Raw genomic sequence first — 21219 nt, 5'->3', positions numbered from 1 at the left:
ATTAAACAATCAGTTTGAATGTCAGTAACTTCTTAGCTACAAAAATCCAAGTATGTATTTGGAACACCAAAGAATCCAAGCACACACACAGTTTCAGCTACAGCATCACAAGGACTTCATTCACCTTTTGAATTTTGAAACATCTACGCTGGTCAAAGTTATCAGCTTCTGTATTCAGGGGACAAACAGAAGTACAGATTGCAACCTCCCTCCTCCACTGCCCATAACAAACCAGTACCTGGCAAAAGCCAGACATACTCACATTCTACTTTCACAGATGGTCTCAGTTTTGAGCTGCTTTCAGAGGCACAGTTCAGTCTCCATCCAAAGTCCTGACTGGCAACAGCCAAATTCGCTGCACTGCTGTACCTGTGAACCTGTATAATAGATGCCAAGTGGAGTATGTCAAAGTTACAGCACTAAAAACTATTTGGAGGTACACAGATGGTCTCAGTTTTGAGCTGCTCATTCAGAGGCAGTTCAGTCTCCATCCAAAGTCCTGACTGGCAACAGCCAAATTCGCTGCACTGCTGTACCTGTGAACCTGTATAATAGATGCCAAGTGGAGTATGTCAAAGTTACAGCACTAAAAACTATTTGGAGGTACTAAGTTACTGGTCATCTTGAACAAGTACCAACATTTATTGCAGGTTCATGGAATGCTTCCTTTTCAAATACCACTGATTTTAAATGCATAGAAGTTTACAATTCCCTAATAAAACATCAATCACCTTTTACATGTTATTATTTGCAACTCTGTTTCATGCTTATTACTCTGAGATCATAAAAGCTATTCCAGTCTCAAAAATTGTGGTTTACACACATTTTCAAGACATTTACTCCCTCTGTATCGTGTACAAGAGTATTTCAATGCAAATAAGGATTTGGGGTACGTGTCTCTCTCCCTCTGTCTTAACTAGGCTAATTGAAGGTTATATATCTAAGTTATCCAGTGCACCTACTGAGCTGTCTCAAATTCTTGCGTACGGGCTTGAGTATCGTGCAGTTGAAATATATTAGTTCAAGTCCCATATTGCTTCTCAGCTGCAAATGATGAAAATGCCAGATTAAGTAACACGTGAATGATAGTCTTCATTACAACACCTTATTTTGGTAAGCTATCTTTCTCCAGTGCTGTTATTTCACACGTTCAAACTTTTCTGGAAAGTGATACTGTCTAGAGATATCAGAGGACAGTTTCTTGAATTCTCATTCAGCAACAGCGTGTTTTTCACCTGGGACATATTAAGCTATGTGGTTTAGAAAGTCCTTACAGAATTGAGGAAGCAGCAGAGCTTACCTCCTGGCAAGCCACTCTAATCCTAGCATTTTTCAATTTTATGTTGTTTTGCTTAATGCTTCCTGAATGACTTCTTTTAAGTTTCCTTGTGTGAAGATAATGCTACACAAAAGAAGACGAGTAAGTCATTATCTGTCATTTTTATGTTACAAAATTCATAATGCCCGTCTTTGTGAAGATTATACTTTCAGTGCTATGCCAAGTAAAACACCTCCAAATCATGTAACTACCTAGTGCTAGAAGTATTCAAACTAGTGTCAGTGTAACACAGTACTCTCTATTTCTGCCCTATTTAGTAGTGTAATACTGCTGTGAAGTGTTAAAAAGCTGACAGATTATACTCCCCAAATGTAAATAAAGCTTCTCTAATAAGAAAGGATCAAAGAGATTATGCTACGCAACTACACAAGCTGTATTTCAAAAACTCAAGAAAAATGGGAATCAACATAAGAAGAGGAAGGCCTGCTACATGCAGTTTTATGAATACATGAAATACGGGGAAAATTGGTTACCTTTAGCGTACTATGTCAGGAAAGAAATCAAGCTGTTAGGGCATCTAAGAAAAGCCCAGAATTTTAGGGTCAGATGAGACAGAACCCCAACTAAGAACAGAGAATAGAGGAAAGGGTGAATAAGGGTCTTGGACAGCTTTGCAGCTATGACAGCCACAAGTTCAAGCTCTGTCAGGTTGAAAAGAGCATATATTAGGAAAAAGGTTTGATGTTCAGCCATGCCATATCAGATCACTTGGAAAATATTTGGGACAATGCTGTCATATATTATAAAACAGATATTTAAAATATAAATTTTAAAAACATAGATTTAAAAATATATATTTAAAGACTATTTTTGTAAGAAAAAGTGAAGGAGAGTATCTAACCTTGTACTGCAGGATGGCACCAACAGAACTCTCCACTCAAAGCACTGCTAAACCCATCTTTCTGTGCTGTCAATCTTTTCAGTACTGAGTTCACGTGCCTTCAGTTACCCATTTCTGTTCATTTTTACCTGGACTGTAAGGACATCCACGGGTTCTGCTTTTGCACATAAACATCTCTCTTCAAAAATGGTTTTAGGGCCAAACACTAAAGCGTAACTAGGAATTTTTATGAGCGCCAAGAACTCAGCAGTTGTGATACTTCTCTTTCTTATACCAACACAGCTCCAGTAACTCCAATTAACTTACTTTTGATTTATACCATTAAAGTGAGAGTTGAATTATTGTCCCAGCACGCAATACACAGAAGGGGTTTTTTATTACAAAATGAAGCACTTCACCGGTGAGGGAAGGGGAGAAGAGGCAGCTGATGCAGTTATTGGTCCTCTGCTCCCCCCGCGCTGCAGGTACCTGGCTGCTCCTCTGTCAGCTCCTGAACGCTGCTGTTACAGCAAGGTGATTTCAGGCGACCTGCTGCTAGGGTTGGGTGAGGGCAGACAACCAGAGGTGCCACCTCGTCAGTCATCCCAAGCCAAGCTGTCCTCACGCATCCATCAATTACTTCAAATATACGTAAACTCAGTAATAATCTCAGTACATCACCCATCTTAAAATTTAAACTATGACATTTCCTATTATTGAATAGTATTTTAAAAATATTATTGTATGCAGAAGACATGGCCTTAGGTCAAATTTTTAAGGGTCTGACATGACTCAGTTTATATGTTAGTCATACTGTTTTCTGAAGATCAGGGCACTGTATTATAGCCAGCATTACTAAAGAGTCAGTTATGAATAATCTGTTCCTTTCCTAAGCCATGGAGAAATGTGCTAGAATTGCTATTAAGATAAATCTACAGACAATTCTGCTTAAGGCTTGTGGTGGGTTGACCCTGGCTGGATGCCAGGTGCCCACCAAAGCCGCTCCGTCACTCCTCCTCTTCAGCTGGACAGGGGAGAGAAAATATAAGTGAAGGAGAGCCTGCATCTTGAACAGAAGCTGTATGATGGTGTCACAGCCACCTCCTTGTGGCTAGATGGTGTGGAAGAACAGGTCTTTGTTGCTACGGCTCTGTTGCCAGAGGAGGAAGCAGAAACATACCTCTGCAAGCAAGAGGTAAGGAATCCATGAATAGGACTTTCTTTAAATCGCCAATAGGGGTGCATTTTATGTAGTGTTTAGAAAGAAAATATTAGAATCCTAGATAAGTGACATGTCGCTGTCATAATCTCTATGTAATTGCAGTATTCTGCTACTGTTTAGAAGTAACTTTATTCACTGTGTAGAGAATTGTGGTGGGTTGACCCTGGCTGGACACCAGCTGCCCACCAAAGCCACTCTATCACTCCTGCTCCTAAGCTGGGCAGGGGAGAGAAAATATAATGAAAGTCTCGTGGGTCGAGATAAGGACAGGGAGATCACTCAGCAGTTACCATCACGGGCAAAACAGACTTGACTTGGGGAATTCAGTTTGATTTTATTACCAATCAAAATCAGAGTAGGGTAATGAGAAATAAAAACAGGTCCTGCCAGGAGCCTGCTCCAGCATGGGCTTCCCACAGGGTCACAGCCTCCTTCGGGCAACCACCTGCTACTAGTGTGGGGTCCTCCATGGGCTGCAGGTGGATATCTGCTCCACTGTGGACCTCCATGGGCTGCAGGGAGACAGCCTGCCTCACCATGATCTTCACCACAGGCTGCAGGGGAACCTCTGCTCCAACGTCTGGAGCACCTCCTCCCCCTCCTTCTTCCCTGACCTTGGTATCTGCAGAGTTGTTTCTCTCACATATTCTCACTCCTCTCTCTGGCTGCAGTTGCTGTTGCTCAGCAACTTTTCCCCCTTCTTAAATGTGTCATCCCAGAGGTGCTACCACCGTCACTGATGGGCTTGGCCTTGGCCAGTGGTGGGTCCATCTTGGAGCCGGCTGGCATTGGCTCTATCACACACAGGGGAAGCTTCTAGCAGCTTCTCACAGAAGCCACCCCTGTAGCCCCCCGGCTACCAAAACCTTGCCACGCAAACCCAATACGAGGCTTTACAAGGGTTTAAGAAAGTTTGTTTAGGCCTCAAAGCAAAGCCATCCATCTGCTCTGAAGACTCACCGCTGGGAGAGTTCAACTACTGACCCTACCATCATTGTGGCCAGCCCACAGCAAGAGAGCAAGTGTTATCCCTGCTGCTTTTAAGAAGACAAATCAGCACCAGTTTTAATGAACGGCTTGGGAACTAGACTCAACATACATTTTTAACTAACAGAATTTAAATAAAAGCAACAACCAGCTGCTCCTCTGGAATATGTCTATCCATTTGCAGGTAAAGTGACATTTATCAAAACCTAAAAAATGGAATCCAAACCCAAGTTGGACATTACCTTTAATACATTTCAGGAATCAACCGAAAATTACGTGTCTCCAGGAAGCACCTGAGTCTATGCAACTTTCCAAAGTGGAGACCTTAGGAAAAACACTCGGAATACAAACTGCCAAGTAAAGGGAAACAGCAAAGACAAAAGTCCTTGGTGTGTAAGACTACTTAGTATTTGGAAGTTACAGCATAGTAGTACCTAAAACCTGCAGCCTCCCTAAGCTGCGCATGATCTATTTTACAGGCTCTCCAGACCTCAGAGACCTTATTCTGATAAAGTGAGTGAACCGGTGAGATAAACAGAGGTGGAATGACTGATGCCAGATCGATACTACGTACAGAATAAACAGTCAAAGGATAACAACATCAAAGTGAGAGTAGTTCTGCGATAGTGACACTGGATCCAAATTCAGGAGTCTGCGGAGATCTGTTACGAACTCCGAGAAGCTATTGCCTTCCTTTCAGCCTCTCTAACTTACACAGACTGAGCTTTTTTTGCAAAGGCAAGTGTTGTTTCACACTGTGGGAATACGCAATACTTAGTAGGATGGTGTCTCAACTCACCATCATAAATCAAATGCTAGATATATAGGCACATCAGGTGTTATTGGCAGAAGTAAAATTTAATATAGCTTGCCAGCATGTGGAAAAAATTTAAGGGCCGATCCAATGAAGTCAGTGTGATTTTGGCCTGAATCACCCATCTGCTACCTATATTAAGTAGTATAACATTCTCCATATAAAGAAAATATACTCAATTTTGATCACGTTTGACATTTCTTACGGTGCTAAAATTTTTGTCATTTGTCAACCTGTATTTTTAGAGCTCTCTTGGACTTACTGCCAGGGCTCCATCTGGCAAAATTAGACGTGTTCCTAATCCAAAGCATTTCAAAACAATTCTCCCACATTAGTTAAAAAAGATCAAATTAAAGTGATTGCAGGTGATTGTAAAAAGGTGGATTTTAATTTTCTTAAAAAACACAAATGGTGAAATAGTAACTTAAAAACCCCCTCTACGTTACTATAGCAGCTACCTACCCATCTACCAATACTTTCTATGAGGTAGCTGCATTCAGAATGATTACATATTGAGCCTGGTGTAATATTTTAAAGGACTTATTGTAATTTGCATTGTATCATTTTTTGTTAAATTAATCACTGTATTACCCACACTATAAAGGACAATACAGACAACTAAGGTATCTAATATGTTAAACAAACTTTTTTTCCCCTGGCTGAGGTGAATTTGAGAGAGTTGGTCTCAGATGCAAGTCCCACTCCCAGGAAGATTCTGGTTTGTATTCTTTATTCCTGAAGAAAGCGTACTAGCAACTTCAGAGCCACAAACAGATCACTGTCTTCCCACATAAAGTCTCTCTTTCCTCCCTTGGATAATTGAAGAGATGTCACTTTGAAGACCCACTGCATGTACAAGTTACAGTAAAGTCTTTCCTAGACTTTGAAAAGGCAGAAAGCTTGTCTGTCGTGTCCCAAGCTACACGTATCATCACTGCCAGAACAATTACCAAATACCCTGCCCAATTTGGTAAATACCCCAGCATGGATTATCCATAGAAATAAAGCTCTACATCTTCTAAAGCCAGGACCATGTCGCTTCACAGAGAAAGCACTAGCCAGTGCCAGTGGTAGGGCCCTTACCCCACGTGGGCAGCCTACGAGAGAAGGACCACGCTTAGCCAGCGTGGGGTGCACACATCCAGATTCACTATGCGATCTCAATGCAAGGGGGGACCTCAGTGACAGCAGATCAGTTAATGGAAATTATTATTTTGAGTATTCTAAGCTCATCAGCTTCCCTTGGGACTTGGCAATCATTGGCAAGTCTTAGAGATGTCTCAGTAGGATGTAATGGTCCTTGTTAAGATTTCCTGGAGTGGAACAGGATCCCACCTCTCCTCGCTTGCTCCTAGTAGCCTGTAAAAACTTAATTATTAATATTTATTTTTTTCCTCTCATGAGTTTTCTGGGGATAGAGTAATGCACAGCCTCATCAGCCTTCAACTGTCACTGGAACCAACTCCTATTCTCTTCCACTCTCCAGGAGTTGTATTGGCTTGGATTTTAGAGCCTATACATGAATTGACATAGATGCGGCACACACGCACACATGGTGCTACTTACATAAATATTAAACTTATCTATTTCAATGATTGCTCCTTGTCCAGCTAAGTGATTTGGAAAGAATAAAGCAGTTAGCAGGGAGGCAATGGCAAAGTCACAAAAGGCAAATACAACAGTGATACTACTCGCTAGCCAAGTACATTAGCTCATTTTAATCTTTTCTAAGAGTACATTACATCACAATACCTTATCTGCCCCATTTTTTTTACTGTATCAGCCTTTAAGAACATATAAATCATAATGAAAATACAACATTCATCTCTATCGCTTACCTCACCGTTATAAAAGCAGTTATTAATATAAGCAGTCGAAAGGCGTTTTCCTTATACAGAATGCAGTTGTGGAAAACTGGCTTAGAAAAAACCTCACTTTTGAGCTCATCAGCTCAAAATGTCCTATGTTCCGTAGATGCATTAGCTGGGGACCTCCCCTAAGGCCCATGTCTCAAAGGCACAGCTGTGAATGACAGCTTATGTGACAGGCACTACATAAGCATTACACACTGCTTTGGCAAGGTCTGACTGCAGGTCAATTAAACTATCATAACATTGTTTTTATTTCAGGACGATTTATTGCTTAGCATGCTACATAACGCCCCTCACAGAAACTGCACTCAAGCAGGTGCAGTGGTCAGGAAAAAAGTTGGACAATAGCAACAGCCCAGTTTATTTCTTATCCCTTTTAATTTCTTTAGATTGCTAGCACTGCAAGTCTTGGCTCTTTATAATTAATAGCCTCTATGGTGCACAGAAAATCCTTGAATTGCTCTCATTACAGATATTTAAAAAGAATCTGGCTCTAAATTGAGTTATGAGTTTTAAAAGAACTAAAACTGAGTTTTATTTTATATCTAAGAAAGAATGCTACTCTTCTTAAACCATGTAAAACTATTTTAGCTTTTTCTGTAGATTTCAACCTCTCACTCTGTTCCCGTCACTGGGATATATAAGCACTAACATCACTACTCCCAGACAAACCAAAGTGGTTTGTTGTATGATACTAATCTTCCACGTCCCTTCAACATGAACATTAGAACAGAAAAAGCCAGGCTTTTTCTCCAGTGATTCGTAACACGCCAAGTACATGATATCACATCAGTCCACGAAATCTATCTTCTGTTATCTGTGTATAGTAAACCAACATAATCAGCATAACCAAGCAATTATATGAAGAGAGATTTGTCATTAAGGTGCATAGCAATTATGACCTACTACACAGTTCCAGCTCTCAAATCCACTCTCCCTGAATGACGAGACCAGCGAGCATTCCCATGACCAAACCATAGCTGCCATTTGACTAAACCCTGTAGTTAGACAAATACAATGTCTGAAATCCAATGTCTTGGTTACATGGTTTAGTTCAGTATTTGTAACTAACATCTTGGAACTTCTCTGGGTAAGGAAACTCGGAGCACAATACTTTAATTTATGTATTTGAACCTTTTGAATTGACTTAATCTGATACTCTTAAGTCTAGAACACATGCACTAACTATGCCTTTCTCCACAGCAGATTTACTTTGAATTTCCATACTTCGTGGGAAAAAGTTCAGTATTGCAAGGCACTTCATGCCCAACTTTATGTATGTATATAAAATCAGGAGTTATATATCATACACATGAATTAATACTTTTCTTGTCATCACTGAGAATTAAATAATGTTCACTTACTATTGTTTCCACCTGTATTCTCTGGTATTTAATGGTAAAGTCTACACAGTAACTGCCAGAAAGGGCAGTTTAAAATGTTTTACTGCACTATATACACAGATAGGCAACAATGGCGGTGCAAGTGCTGTTGACCTCCAAGAGCTTTTCTTTAGATTGCGTTAGGATAAATAGTTAAAAACATTCCCCAAACAGGCTACCCTGCAGAGCCGGTCTTTCAGACAATCCTGAATGAACACAGTTACAGTCCCGCCGCTGTTTCAAGGTGCGCGCAAGCCTGCCAAGGCAGCAGCAGAATAAAGGTAAGTGACGTAGTCGGAAAATGTGGCAACCTCAGTCTGCCCCCAAACGTTATCAATCTCACAAGCCCTGGCTTCAGAAAATGGAGAGTTTCTTTGTAACGCTTTATTTCTTGAGATGGTTTATAAGGAGAATTCAAACTCTAATGCCCTGGGACAAAAACTAAATTAAGCATAATCCAGTTTATGAGTTACAGCAAAAAAACATTCTGGACAACATCAGGTTTTGCTACATGTAACGGCTTTATGAAATGTGTAAGTGTTACTGTTCTAAACGCAAATTATAGTTCATATTTATTCAGGACTTTCCTTTTTAGTGTTTTAAGCTTATTGTTAAAAGAAAGACACAGGATTGCCAAATTAAAGATTTATTATAGTGTTTTTATTAACAAACTTTCATTGGAAAGTTCTGGGCGCATTAACATAGGAGGCACATTGGCTTCGATGTTTGGCATTTGACAGTCAACAGAATTGCACTTCACTGTGATAGCCTTGCTACAACAGTGTGAACTCTCACGGCAACCCTCATAGCAAGCCTCTCTCACTGACCTATTCAGCAGATGTTTTTCATCATTTTGGTCAGCCTTCAAAACCCAGTCATTCTGCAAAGAATGCTGATCTATCTTGCTCTCAGCTTTCTTTTTCTGCTTTGACAGAGAGACTTTCTTGCTTTCAACCCCATTCGCTTCTGTACCACCCTTTTCATCACACTTGTCTGCCTGTTGACAGAATCCCTTTTGGTTATTTGATATGCTGTTCTCACATTCAGAGCAACGCACTACTAGAGGTCCTGCGTTTCGGCAGAGAAACTGTGAGGAGCTCATCACCTTTGGAACAGTTCTTACATTTTCCTCTGGGTTTTGATGAGCATGTGAATCTGTCCTATTCATTCTTTGATGTGCCTGAAACTGCTGCACGGACTGGAGGAAAAAATTTTTAGGCAGAGAGTTCTGCGTCATCGTTCTTTTGAGCCTTCCTTGAAGGCAACTGCAGTGGAGGACGTGCTGGACTGGATGCACATAACCTTCGGCAGCTTGCTGTAAAGCGTTTATAGGAACTACAGAGCTTTGGATCTGTACTGTTCCCGGTGAAGGAGAACACTGGTAACAGAAGGTGTCACTTAACTGTTGACACGAGTGTGGACTCCACTTCACTGCCACTTGCTTATATGCATCAGGACAGCTACACTGCCTGTTTTGAGAGAAAATTGGGCATATGGCATGCTGGTCAATAGATGTCTGTAGCATAGCTGAACTAGCAACATTTTTTATGCTTTTACTCACTTCGCTATTATAGGCTGAATGCATAGGCATACATGTGTTTTGGGGCCTGCTGCTGAAGAGCTCTGAGCAGACATGAGTTTCTTCATAAGTCGCTTTCTCTACAGGGTTACAGACACCAGTCTGTGACGCCAGAGGCTCGAGCTCATAGCGCTCATGCTCCATTTCTGGTTTTTGACTTCTAGAGTCCAGCTGATATTTGCTAACAGGATGCGATTTATTTTGACCTCTGCCTCCTTGGGCTCCTGAAAAGGTCTGAGAGAAGGCATTACACCGCAATTTTTTTGGTAGTGGGATCTGGCCACAAGTGCCCTGGGGTCCAAGGCATCGGCACATGCACTGGAAGAAGAACGTTGCAAAAGCCCAACTAATGCACATTATAAGCATCATAAAAGTGCCAAGCTGCGTGTACGCCAACACTGTAGAGGGCATCATCATTGCTCCAGCTACAAATGTAGTCAATGCAGCCATTGCAATAGCAGAACCCATACGGCTTAAAGAAAAAATGACTTTTCCCTCTCGGTCAGGGTCAGGGGCTAAGCGATAAGCCACTCCATAATGAACAGCAAAGTCTACAGATAAGCCAACAGCCACCGAAATAGTGACAGATTCTAACACATTTAGCTCCCATCCAAGAAGAACCAGAGAACCTACAGTGACGAAAATAGTTCCAGCTATTGAAACTATTGCATAAAGGCTTATAATTATATTCCAAGTTGTAAGAAGCATTACACTAAATGCAACAGCAACTGAAAGACCCATGGCAATCAGAGTACCATCAGAAAGACTGTCCTGAAGATCATAAAATTCGAGGTTACTGACAAACCAACCATTGCTAAGACCTTCAGGAGCAGAACTAAGCTCACTTGAAATCCATGAGTCCACCTCTTTGTAGAAGTGATGCATTTTCTCATAAGCCAGCGTGAAGAGGTAGGTGCTTTGGAATTCCAACACCACTGCCCTGATGGTGTCGTTTAGGTCAAAGCGAGGCCCTGGGGTTTTACTATCTAAATGGTACCCTGTGCTTCTTTCTAGCTCCATTATAGCTCTCTTTATACATAATTCAAAAACTTCCTGTTTGTATGGAAAGCTCCAGTGGCTGCAGCAGGGGTAAAGAGATGGCTCATCGCAGTCTTGATTTTCCATCCACTGCTTAAATGTTTCAATGAAGCAGCTTGTGAAGTCTTGTTCTTCAGTCTGATAATAAAATGTTTGATTTCTTAACTTCTGACAGAAACGTAAAATCCAAACCTGTGAAGCTGGGCTAGCAATATTAAAACTGCTATCTAGCTGCAGCTTTCCTTTACTTTTAGGATTTAAAGGGTCACCATTATCCTCAGGTGTGACACCCCAGATTACTGTGATTGGCATGTGGAGCTCCTCTCCATGGTGGACACGTTCAAACATAAAAAGCTTTTTGTATTCTGCATCATATCGTTCAAATGGGTGAGAAGACCTAAATACCTGAAACTCAGAGAGCTCCAATGACGGCAATTTCATCTTTGGATTTACACACACGATATATGCGCCACCAATTGTTAAGGCAAGGAACCAGAAAAGCCAAATATATCGAAATTTGATAACAATGCATGGCAAAACTTTTTCAAAAAATATCCTGGATGCTTCCGAGACTGCAAAAATAATCTTGTGAAACATTTGGCACAACACTGTCCAGCAGTTTTTGTTGTTGTATACCCTCTGCTGAGGTTTCTTAAAGCAACTGAAAATATTGAGAAGATATCGTTCATGTAATACAACTACAGCAGGTAGCCATGTAACCATCAAAACATAATTCACCAAAATGGCAGTGCCGGCATAAACACCAAAACACCTGATTGCTGTGATATTGCTGACATAATTAGCATAGAAGGCAGCAGCGGTAGTAAAACTCGTGACAAACATGGAAAGAGCAGCATGCTGCAACGTGATGCTCACTGTCTCAGAGGTTCCAGCATGAGGTTTATCAAATTTTGTGTAGTTCCAAACATCACATAAGACAAAAGCATCATCTGCTCCAATCCCAACAAGAATAATCAATGCTGTGAGATTCATGAATGGAAAGAACTCAAAATTAAATACTACCCGATAGAGAAAATAAGAAATAATCAAGGAACTAATTATTGCAAACATAGTCATCAGCGTGATAAACATGGACTTCGTGTATACACACATAACTAATAAAACAATTACAATGGCTATGGCAGGATACACAGTATCCATCAACAGGTAATCTTGAAACAATCTATGTTTTATTCCAAACTCAATCCCTGTGATGGTTGTTACACCATCAGAAGCGTTCCAGTTCTCAAAGTTATCTAGGTAAATACTCATCATGCTTTCCCCTTTCTCAGTCGGAGAGAAGAGCATGCTGTATTTTAAAGCTGGTAAGACATAGTCAGCTGTCTTTGGGCTTAGAAAATCCTTGTCCACTAGATAGTGAAGGATCTGGTAAACAGCGTTGTACTTGGTACATTTGCGAGGCACATTTGTACACTTTAGTTGGTCCTTCCTTTTGGCATTCATATCCCAGCAGTCTGGCCCCAGGGTTCCGTTGTAGTAGTATTTGGCACATGTGCGAAGCAGCTTTAGGGTGTGAGAGACATCCCGTTCTACGATTTTTTGACACGATGACCTGTTGTTTAGAATAGCGATATAGTTGCCCAGTGTCCAGCTGGGACAGCACGAAGCAGCAGTGGCTCTCTGGCAGAGATCACCAAACTGAGAATGGGATCTGATCTGTGTAAAGACAGGCAGGGCAAAAAATCCAGTTTAAAGTAATAGTCTGAATTATTAGAAACATTCACCCACAAAAAAATCCCAAAGTGATGAAAATTCAGCTTACGGTCCTTTTGTGTTAACATTTTAAATTCTTATTTCCACACACATTGTTTTTGATCACTATCCTCTTACATGCAGCAAACTAAACCAGCAGTAACTCAGTATACTGACTTGTCGCAGTGGCATAAAATTGGCAGAAGCATTAAGAATATTGTAATTTTACTGTCTGAAGATGCGCTGAGGTGGTTTTTTTTCCACAGACTGAGGACTGTTAACTCTCTTCTATTATCTTATGCTATACTCCTGAAAAGAAACAATCAGCCATACATCAATGAAGTTTCATTCTGCTTGGAATCACATACTGAAGTTCCTAGGAGAGGCAGGGACTTACCATCCAGAAAGAAAGGATGTGACAGCTTTATGACTTCCATCATCTGACCTCTCTTCTACAGCCCTCACTTTATGAGTCTTTTTTAGCTCTTGTACAGTTGACAGACATTTCCCCCAACCAGGTCAGCCTGCCACCCAGCCACTGCGTCCCCCTAAGTCATGCAGGAGTTCCAAGGCACAAGCACAAGATAATTCCGCTGTGGCATGAAGCACCCCAAAATAAGCCCTACTGCACAGAGACAACGGTCACGCCTCTGAATGCTGCACCCACCGTGGGACAAAGTCCCAAGAGTCGACTCAGGAGTGGAGTGGAGGAAGATGCAGCAGCAGCAAGGCCAGAGAAGTCACGGGGACAAGCAGGCACCAGTGGCAAGTGCAGACAGGGCACAGAGCTGGGTCATGGGGGAGGACTGCTGTTGTCAGCTCAAGTGACTGCCCAAAGCCTAGGAACTACCAGAGCTTTACAAAAGTGATAACAATTTTAACATTTTGGTTAAAATGTTTGGACTGTCCTTAGCTAAATGAGTGTTAATCCCTTATGTGGATAACTCCCCTTTCACTTCAAGAATATTCCAGATTTAGTTGAAGCCAGTAAGAGCACGACCTAGCTAAATCACCGTAAGGTACTTCTAGGCAAAATTGAAAGCATCTATAAAATAGAACTGAAACTCTTAAGTAACAAGGTTAGATCAGGGAAGTTTTCTCAAGTTGGGAAAACTCAATCTCGATAGGGCACAGGGAATATAAGTCTTAAATCCAGAACTTCTGGCTTGTTATACATGACAAATTAGAATTAATCCTTCAAATAGTTAGATATATATAAAATTTCAGTCTTAATCAAGTTACATAGAAAATGAATGAACACATATTAATATATTCACATTAATAAAGCCATGTGCTTAAGAGTTTACAGGATTGGGCCCTGAAACCATTATCCATGTATGTTTTAAGTTTAGGTGATCTGAAATATACCACTTTGCCTTTTTTTTTTTTTAAGCAAAATTGCACAGGTTTATTATTAGCAATCCTTTATAACGCAGACAAAAAACCCCTGCATTTGGGGATTCTCATGGCAGTTATAAAAGCTTTAATATGGACTTAATTTTGTCAACCAGTTTCTGAACAATAACAAACTGGCATTCCAAAAACCCAGGATAATTCACATTTAATCACTTTGCCTTTTTTTTTTTTTAAGCAAAATTGCACAGGTTTATTATTAGCAATCCTTTATAACGCAGACAAAAAACCCCTGCATTTGGGGATTCTCATGGCAGTTATAAAAGCTTTAATATGGACTTAATTTTGTCAACCAGTTTCTGAACAATAACAAACTGGCATTCCAAAAACCCAGGATAATTCACATTTAATTGTTTCCAGATAAAAACATTCACACATGCAAACTCAGGAAAACTGAACAACCTACTAAATAAAAGGAAGCACTGGAATAGCATATCTGTATTTTTCATGGCACATCTCCAGGTTAATCCTATGAGAATATAATAGGCAAATTGGGAGGAAAGGATTGTATTGTCTTCTCTATGTACTGAAGTTCAAGATGGGACAATGAGGTTTATATGCTGTACTTCAACACTTGCTGCAGGCCATAAACATTCACTGGTAAAGTAACTGTTGCCAAAGATAAAGTAACATGAGCTGGCAACTGGAAATTAGAAATTAAAAAAAAAAATTTAGCTCCGGATAGCTCATTAAAATACTACGTAAAATGTTAATATATTGTAGCACTGGGCTTTGTTGGTGATCCAAAGGAACTGAAAAGGCCATTTTACTATTGCCAGACTTGGTCTGCCACTGGCAACATTTTCATTTATTTTGGAACAAGTAAGGAAACTAAGCTGTGCAACCTGCGCACATGCTGTATCTGCGGGCAGATCTGCCTAAATGGATCTACACAGTGACAGAGAATCACAAATACACGATTTTGGGGAAGCACACTGAGGAGATCATTTACAGTCTTTGAAGTTTATAAAATAACTGTTTACAGTTTATAGGGAAAACATTCTGCAATTAACAGGTGGAAAAAAGGGCTGCTCTTATCCAAGTAGTAAAAAATTAGAACACCTCCTACAGCTATTTTGTATATAAAATTTCCATGAAGATTATAGGGCTACCATATGCTGAGCAGCTGCAGGATGGAGCCCCTAAGTGTCAGTAAAACATATAATTAAAGTAGTTACAAGCAGATGGGAAGACAAATAACACATAGGGGATATATTATTAGTTCATAGTATAGCAAATACTAGTTGGTGCTGAAATCCTGCTTATCATCAGAAAAATACCTAAATTCTAAGGTTTGCATTTCCAGAAAATAGCGTCTGATTTTCCTGTCTTTGAATACAGAAAGTTTTGCCGCTTATTTCAACAGAACTGTGGCCCTAAACAAGCATGAATTCAACAACAAAAATAACTACAGCCAGAAGAGAGTCTGTAAGACCAGAAGGTCACTGAAGTCATCAATTTCTTCCGATAGCTGCAGTGCAAGTCAGCATCCTCTCTAGGGACTGGCCGCTAGCAGAACTTAGCATTCAAAAGTGGGGCATATAGCAGCACTTCATGAGTTCTAAGAAGCGTTAGAAGTCCTTAGAAATCATTAGAAAGTGTTAAAGTCGTTTAAACATGTTATTTCTAAGTAACAAGGATTTTTTAAAAAATTTAATGAAAAAAGCTTCAGCCCTTTCTGAGCCCTGAATATCTATTTTTTATTATAAGTTTACATACATAGACCAGCAATAACTGCAAAACCTAACCATATCAATTTGTTTTGTCTACTAACTAGCTAAAAATCAATGCTGCTATCATGATGCACTGTCATTCTGCTCAGCTGAGATGTTCGATTACCATATTCTTAAGTAAATACCTAAATTACAGAAAAGATCCATAGAAACATTATCTGCAACAATATTCTCTATAAATATCTACACAACTGTGAGCGTAGCTGAAGTAGCCAATATTTAATTTTCTGAAGTGTTCTTATTTCAAAGGAAGAGCTATTTTTATGGATACAAGATGTGTGGTGCTTGTTTTTTGAAGTAGTTTTATCCTTCCCTCAAAAAGTAAAGCAGTGTTTGAAATAATACATTATTATAAAAGCGTGCATATAGGGAGGGAAAAAAGAAATTCCTCAGGAGTAATGCAACCATTACAAAGATTATTCTTCAGAGGTAATTAACTGTCTTTATTCTGTTATACAGAAATGATATTTTTTTTTAATTCAGACTGCATTGCTTTGCAATGATCTATACTACCTGGGATTTACCTGCATCAGCTATGTCACTAAACTTCTACAGTTTAATGTAGAGATTAGCATCTCCTCCCTAATTCTCAGTTTTTACCCTTGTAAAAAGTTATTCTCCACTGTGTCTCCTGATTGAACTGGCAATATGATTCCTCCCTAGCTCAGTTCATTCAAAACTGAGCTGGGTTAGTTTAAATACTGTACTTTGCTCACCTGGCTCATTCTGACTGAAAGACATAAAGGGTAATCACGTGAGCCATCCTGTCAGTGCAATAACCTCTGATGGGGAAATAAGGAACCTTTCATGAGCACGTGAGGACAAAACCCACTTACACCGACAGAGGCCAACCAGGACAAAACGCCTGTCAGCAGACAGCCAAGGGAGATTCATTATACAATGTTTCACTACAGCTCAACATTTTAAGCAAGCAAATGCCAGCTCTTAGGGAAAACAGTTTGGGGATTCACTAAATAAATACAGTTGTCTAAAAGGCAACGATAAACAAATCTAATAATGAAAAAGTTCCTCATGAAATAAACATGGTATAATACGAAGTTAGTTGTTTATGATTATTTTTGTTTTGGAGGAGAAAAAATTGGAAATAACCTGATCATTATTAATACAAGAAAAACATACTGCTTTATTTCCATACAAAGTCACTAGTACACAAAAATTTATGGTTACTCAGCAGTTCAAAGGAGTTCACTCCAGCAAGTGACAAGCTTATATTTTACAAATGTACCTTCTGAATGCTTATTTTATTTTAGCCTTTGTCAGTTAACTTCCATCAGTTGAAACTGGACATCGATCTCAATCAGAGCACTAAATTATCTTCTAACACATGTAAAAGCAGCTATGGTAGCCTCTGAAGCTGGCTATTACAATGGTTATTTTGACTATGCAAGGTACTGAGTACAAGGAAAGACAAGGTAGTACCAGGTAGACTACAAAGTAGACTATGCAAGGTACTGAGTACAAGGAAAGCTAAGAAAAATTACAATAGGGCCAGGTAGACAAGGCCAAAATGTCTTCTTTCATTTTCTCAGTTTTAAAGAGAAAATTAGTATTACTCTGAAAGTATCACGATCCACATCTTATTAATTGGGCTGTATTTCTAGCTACTGTATCTACATTCCTTTGATGTTCATCTGCCAACCTACTCTCTTTTGACCTAAAAAAAATTAAATAAATAAAAATGAGTGACCCGCTGGGTGTCAGAGAAAACTGCATATGCTATGAGGATGCAGCTAGTTCACCTGAAGGTGAAAAAGCAAGAAAAATGAATTATTTGCTGGGAAACAAGAATAAAAATCCATGGAATAATATTCTAAGAGGAAACACACAGCAAAAGTTAAGATAGTCCTTTCTGCAAAGAAACCTTTTGAAGCAACCCTCCTCCATCCCATTTTGGATGGTATTAGTAGCAACACCAAATAAATTCCCCTATATAATCTGATTTACAAACTGGAAGTTGTTTTTTAACTTCGTCTGCATGCTAACTGACCATTTGAAAAGGATGCGAACAATGTGAAGTCCTCTCATATGCTACTGGATGGCAATGGGCAGCAAAACAAAGTTTCAAATACATGCTTCATATCTGCAAGTTAAACGACTTAAATGCGATCTTTACTTACCCTCAAGTTATCTACATTGCACATTGACTTAATTGCATTCAAATTCCATAAATTCTCTCCTTCTGTTGATGTAAACACCACTCGTGAATAGCGATCACCTGAAAGTACAGGAGGGGGGTTTATAGATTGTTTGGGTGTGTCTGGTATCAAAGACTGAGGCAAAATCCCACCATTCAAATGACACAGATGAAATCTTTGTCAGGTCATGGGAATCCACCTCCTTCTCAAGATGAGCTATTTATCTGTAAGACTCACTCCACATGAAAGTTTCAGTTTCCTTATTAAAGTGCTTATAGTAAATATGGCACCTTCAATACTATATACCACTTAGAAGCTCTACAGACTTCTATTCAAGCAAACTATCTTCTGAAATATGACAAACAAATAAAAATCAAAAGATCTAATCAGCAAACTATGAAATTCTTGGCACAGCATAATGGCAGTACACAGATAATAGTAATCAAAGGCTAATTTAGTAAGTCATTTGGGAATATAAATAATAATTATAAAGCTGTTTCTCCAAGAATGTTTTTGCTTTAGAAGCAAATGTCTGCAGTGGAAACTGTTGTGATATCCTTGAGGCCACTTTTAAGAATTCTACAGTTTAGACACATACAGCTTAAATTACAAATTAAATCACATTTATTAGAAGACAGCTTTTAGGAAAGGGTATAATTACTTAGTGGCAGTGATGCAAAACTAAAAAGGGAAACATATATACAAACACAAATATACAGTACTGCGTAACACAATATGGTACTTTGGGTTAAGAAACATTATCACATTAATTACAATATTCCAAAAACCAAAAGGCTGTTCACTGCTGTGAACATGCGGGATTTTTGCCTTTCACAAGACTAATGAAAAGACTCAGGGGTAGTGCTTTATGATCGCTGACCATGCTTTAGGATCAAGGAAACTGAAATCTGCAAATGCTGGAGCAGACAAAGAAAGATACCAGGAATGACAAAAATGGGTCAAGAGGAAATCAGCTGTTTTCTTTACATAATGGACTAGCAAACTTTCCCATAGAAGCGCAATTCCTTCATGACTGCCATAACTGAGACTATGCAGAAGCAGTAGTGGAAAGAATGAGAGTGAGACTACGCAGAAACAGCAGGCAGGATAAGAGGAGTTAATTCTGCTTCAAGTTGCAGTTAATGCTCAGTAGACTTTTGTGTTCATTTCCTCTTCCTAACACAAGATATGCTCAGTCTAATTTGGTTCTGCTCACAGGAGCAGAAATGATGACCTTTCTCACATCTTCTCACTTAGATGTAAGGCCATACCGCAATTGGGGGCGGGGGGGGGAAATCATAAATCTGTTTTTCACCCCAGTTTTTACTGTTCATCACTCTCTCAGATCAATATAAACAAATAATTTCACAAGTATGTTTTTGTGCTCTGTTATCAGTCCTCACATATTGAAGTAGCTGCAAAAGAGCCCAGATTGTTATTTGAATAAAGGCAAGATCTACATCTGCTAATGTATGCTCTCTGCCAGAACAGGACTTATCAAAGTTTTGCAGCATGCCTTGTAAAAAGTCAATAAAGACTTCTTTGTCCTTTTTGTCCTCTACTTTAACTTAGACAGCTTCATAAGCCTTCAGTACTTTAAGGTGGGGGTCTTTTTTGATTTTTGTTTCTCTGAGGAGGGTATTTTGTTTGGGTTTTTTTGTGTGTGTGTGTGTAGGTTTTTTTGTGTTTTTTTTTCCTAAACAAACCCCTAAATTCTGTACAAGTTATGACCTGTGGATGTCTTTTAGGATGTATACAGGAAAAGTATTTTGATTTAGGTTTTTCGAGAGTTAAGTTAATGGCACAGATAAAACACAACTTCTTCCCTAGTGTGAATTAAGTGCTACCCCTATAGTCATACACAAAACACTGCTTTTACAATGATCAGCATTACCAGTAACTAACAAAAATCCTCACAGGAAACGGAACCACTTAAAGGAAGCACTTTAAATAAATACAGTTGTTTCCTAGGAAGAACCAATAGAACACAACATTTCAGCCCGATTTCTTCAAAGACTTCTGCACACAGAAAGAAGGTGCTTATTGTGAATGTACTAAGCAAAAAATATTTTCCTAATTAGGCATACAATATACAGAAGAGCTCAGAAATCATTCAACTGGCAGAAGTTTTTAGCATTCCTTACATCATTTCTCCACTTAATTGGAATATCACAGAAAAAGGTATCCTTATGGAAGTTCCAGTCTGCTTGCCTCTTCTCTCTTTCGTAGTGATCATCTGACCATCTGTCATCTTGATGACTAAACCAGAATAGTTTTACCTTACTTTAGCAAAGGGATTGTTAATAAAAGGAGCATCCAAACAAGTCACGCATCTTGATAGCTCTTATGTATGAGAAAACATTTTTACCAATGTGACTTTGGTAGACAAAAACTGAAATATTCATTGAATTTTTTGTTTAAATTAGAAACTTCAAAGGAAATGACATTGAGCCCAGTACTGAAAATATCCATAATTCAAAGAGAAAACTAAAATTATACACTTTAAGGAGCTTGCAATGGGAAATATCTAGTTCCACGTGAAATGCCTTGAGAATTGTAGATGATCAGAGTCAATATTTATTGAAATCAGTGGCAGGAAATTTTTACCTTACAGAGGGAGAGGGTACTGGAGCAAGTGCTATGTACATACAAAAAACCCCCAATAAAATAAAATGCATTTTTAATACCAATTCTTACCTTTTAGCTTGCTCATCTGCATATTTGAAAGGATAGTTTGCAAGTGTTGCTTTGTACCCTGTGTTTTTCACCATATTGTTCCATGTGACCAGTCTCTGTCCGATGGCCGTCCCTCTTGGTTCAAAACCCTAAGAGAAGAACATCACAAAATTCCATTAATACTTTTCATTCTTTAGCTCAAACGGGAAAGTGGAAACATGATCAAAGTGATGGATAGTTTTCATTATGAAGCATAGCTACTCCAGGCATCTACTTTTAAAGGTAAAATGCTTTACGACAGGTCAGACAAAATAATGACCAACTGTATAGAGTGACAAGGGATTAAGAATTCTTGCACGTACTACTTCTCTCCCTGAGAAGTGTCGTGGTTTAACCCCAGTCGGCAACCAAGCACCACACAGCCACTCGCTCACCCTCCCCCCCCCCGGCGGGCCGGGGGGGGGATATGGGGCGGC

At 39.4% G+C, this 21219-nt stretch overlaps 1 protein-coding gene across 1 annotated transcript in view; it reads right to left on the bottom strand.

The window, feature by feature from the left end:
- Window positions 1-9079: 9079 nt before the first annotated feature.
- DISP1 (dispatched RND transporter family member 1) overlaps window positions 9080-21219 on the bottom strand; it is a 36097-nt gene continuing 23957 nt past the window's right edge. The window contains exons 4-7 of the mRNA XM_009275753.2: window positions 20765-20892; window positions 20229-20326; window positions 18050-18147; window positions 9080-12729 (exon numbers count right to left, since the gene is read on the bottom strand). Of these exons, the coding sequence (XP_009274028.1) occupies window positions 9085-12729; window positions 18050-18147; window positions 20229-20326; window positions 20765-20892 (3969 nt within the window). The 3' untranslated portion in view covers window positions 9080-9084. The remainder of the gene's footprint in view (window positions 12730-18049; window positions 18148-20228; window positions 20327-20764; window positions 20893-21219) is intronic.

Source organism: Aptenodytes forsteri, unplaced genomic scaffold (genome assembly GCF_000699145.1).
Source record: "Aptenodytes forsteri isolate BGI_AS27 unplaced genomic scaffold, ASM69914v1 Scaffold177, whole genome shotgun sequence".
NCBI lineage: Eukaryota > Metazoa > Chordata > Aves > Sphenisciformes > Spheniscidae > Aptenodytes > Aptenodytes forsteri.
Note: the sequence above shows the minus strand (reverse complement) of the source record. Positions and strands in the feature narration are given on the sequence as shown.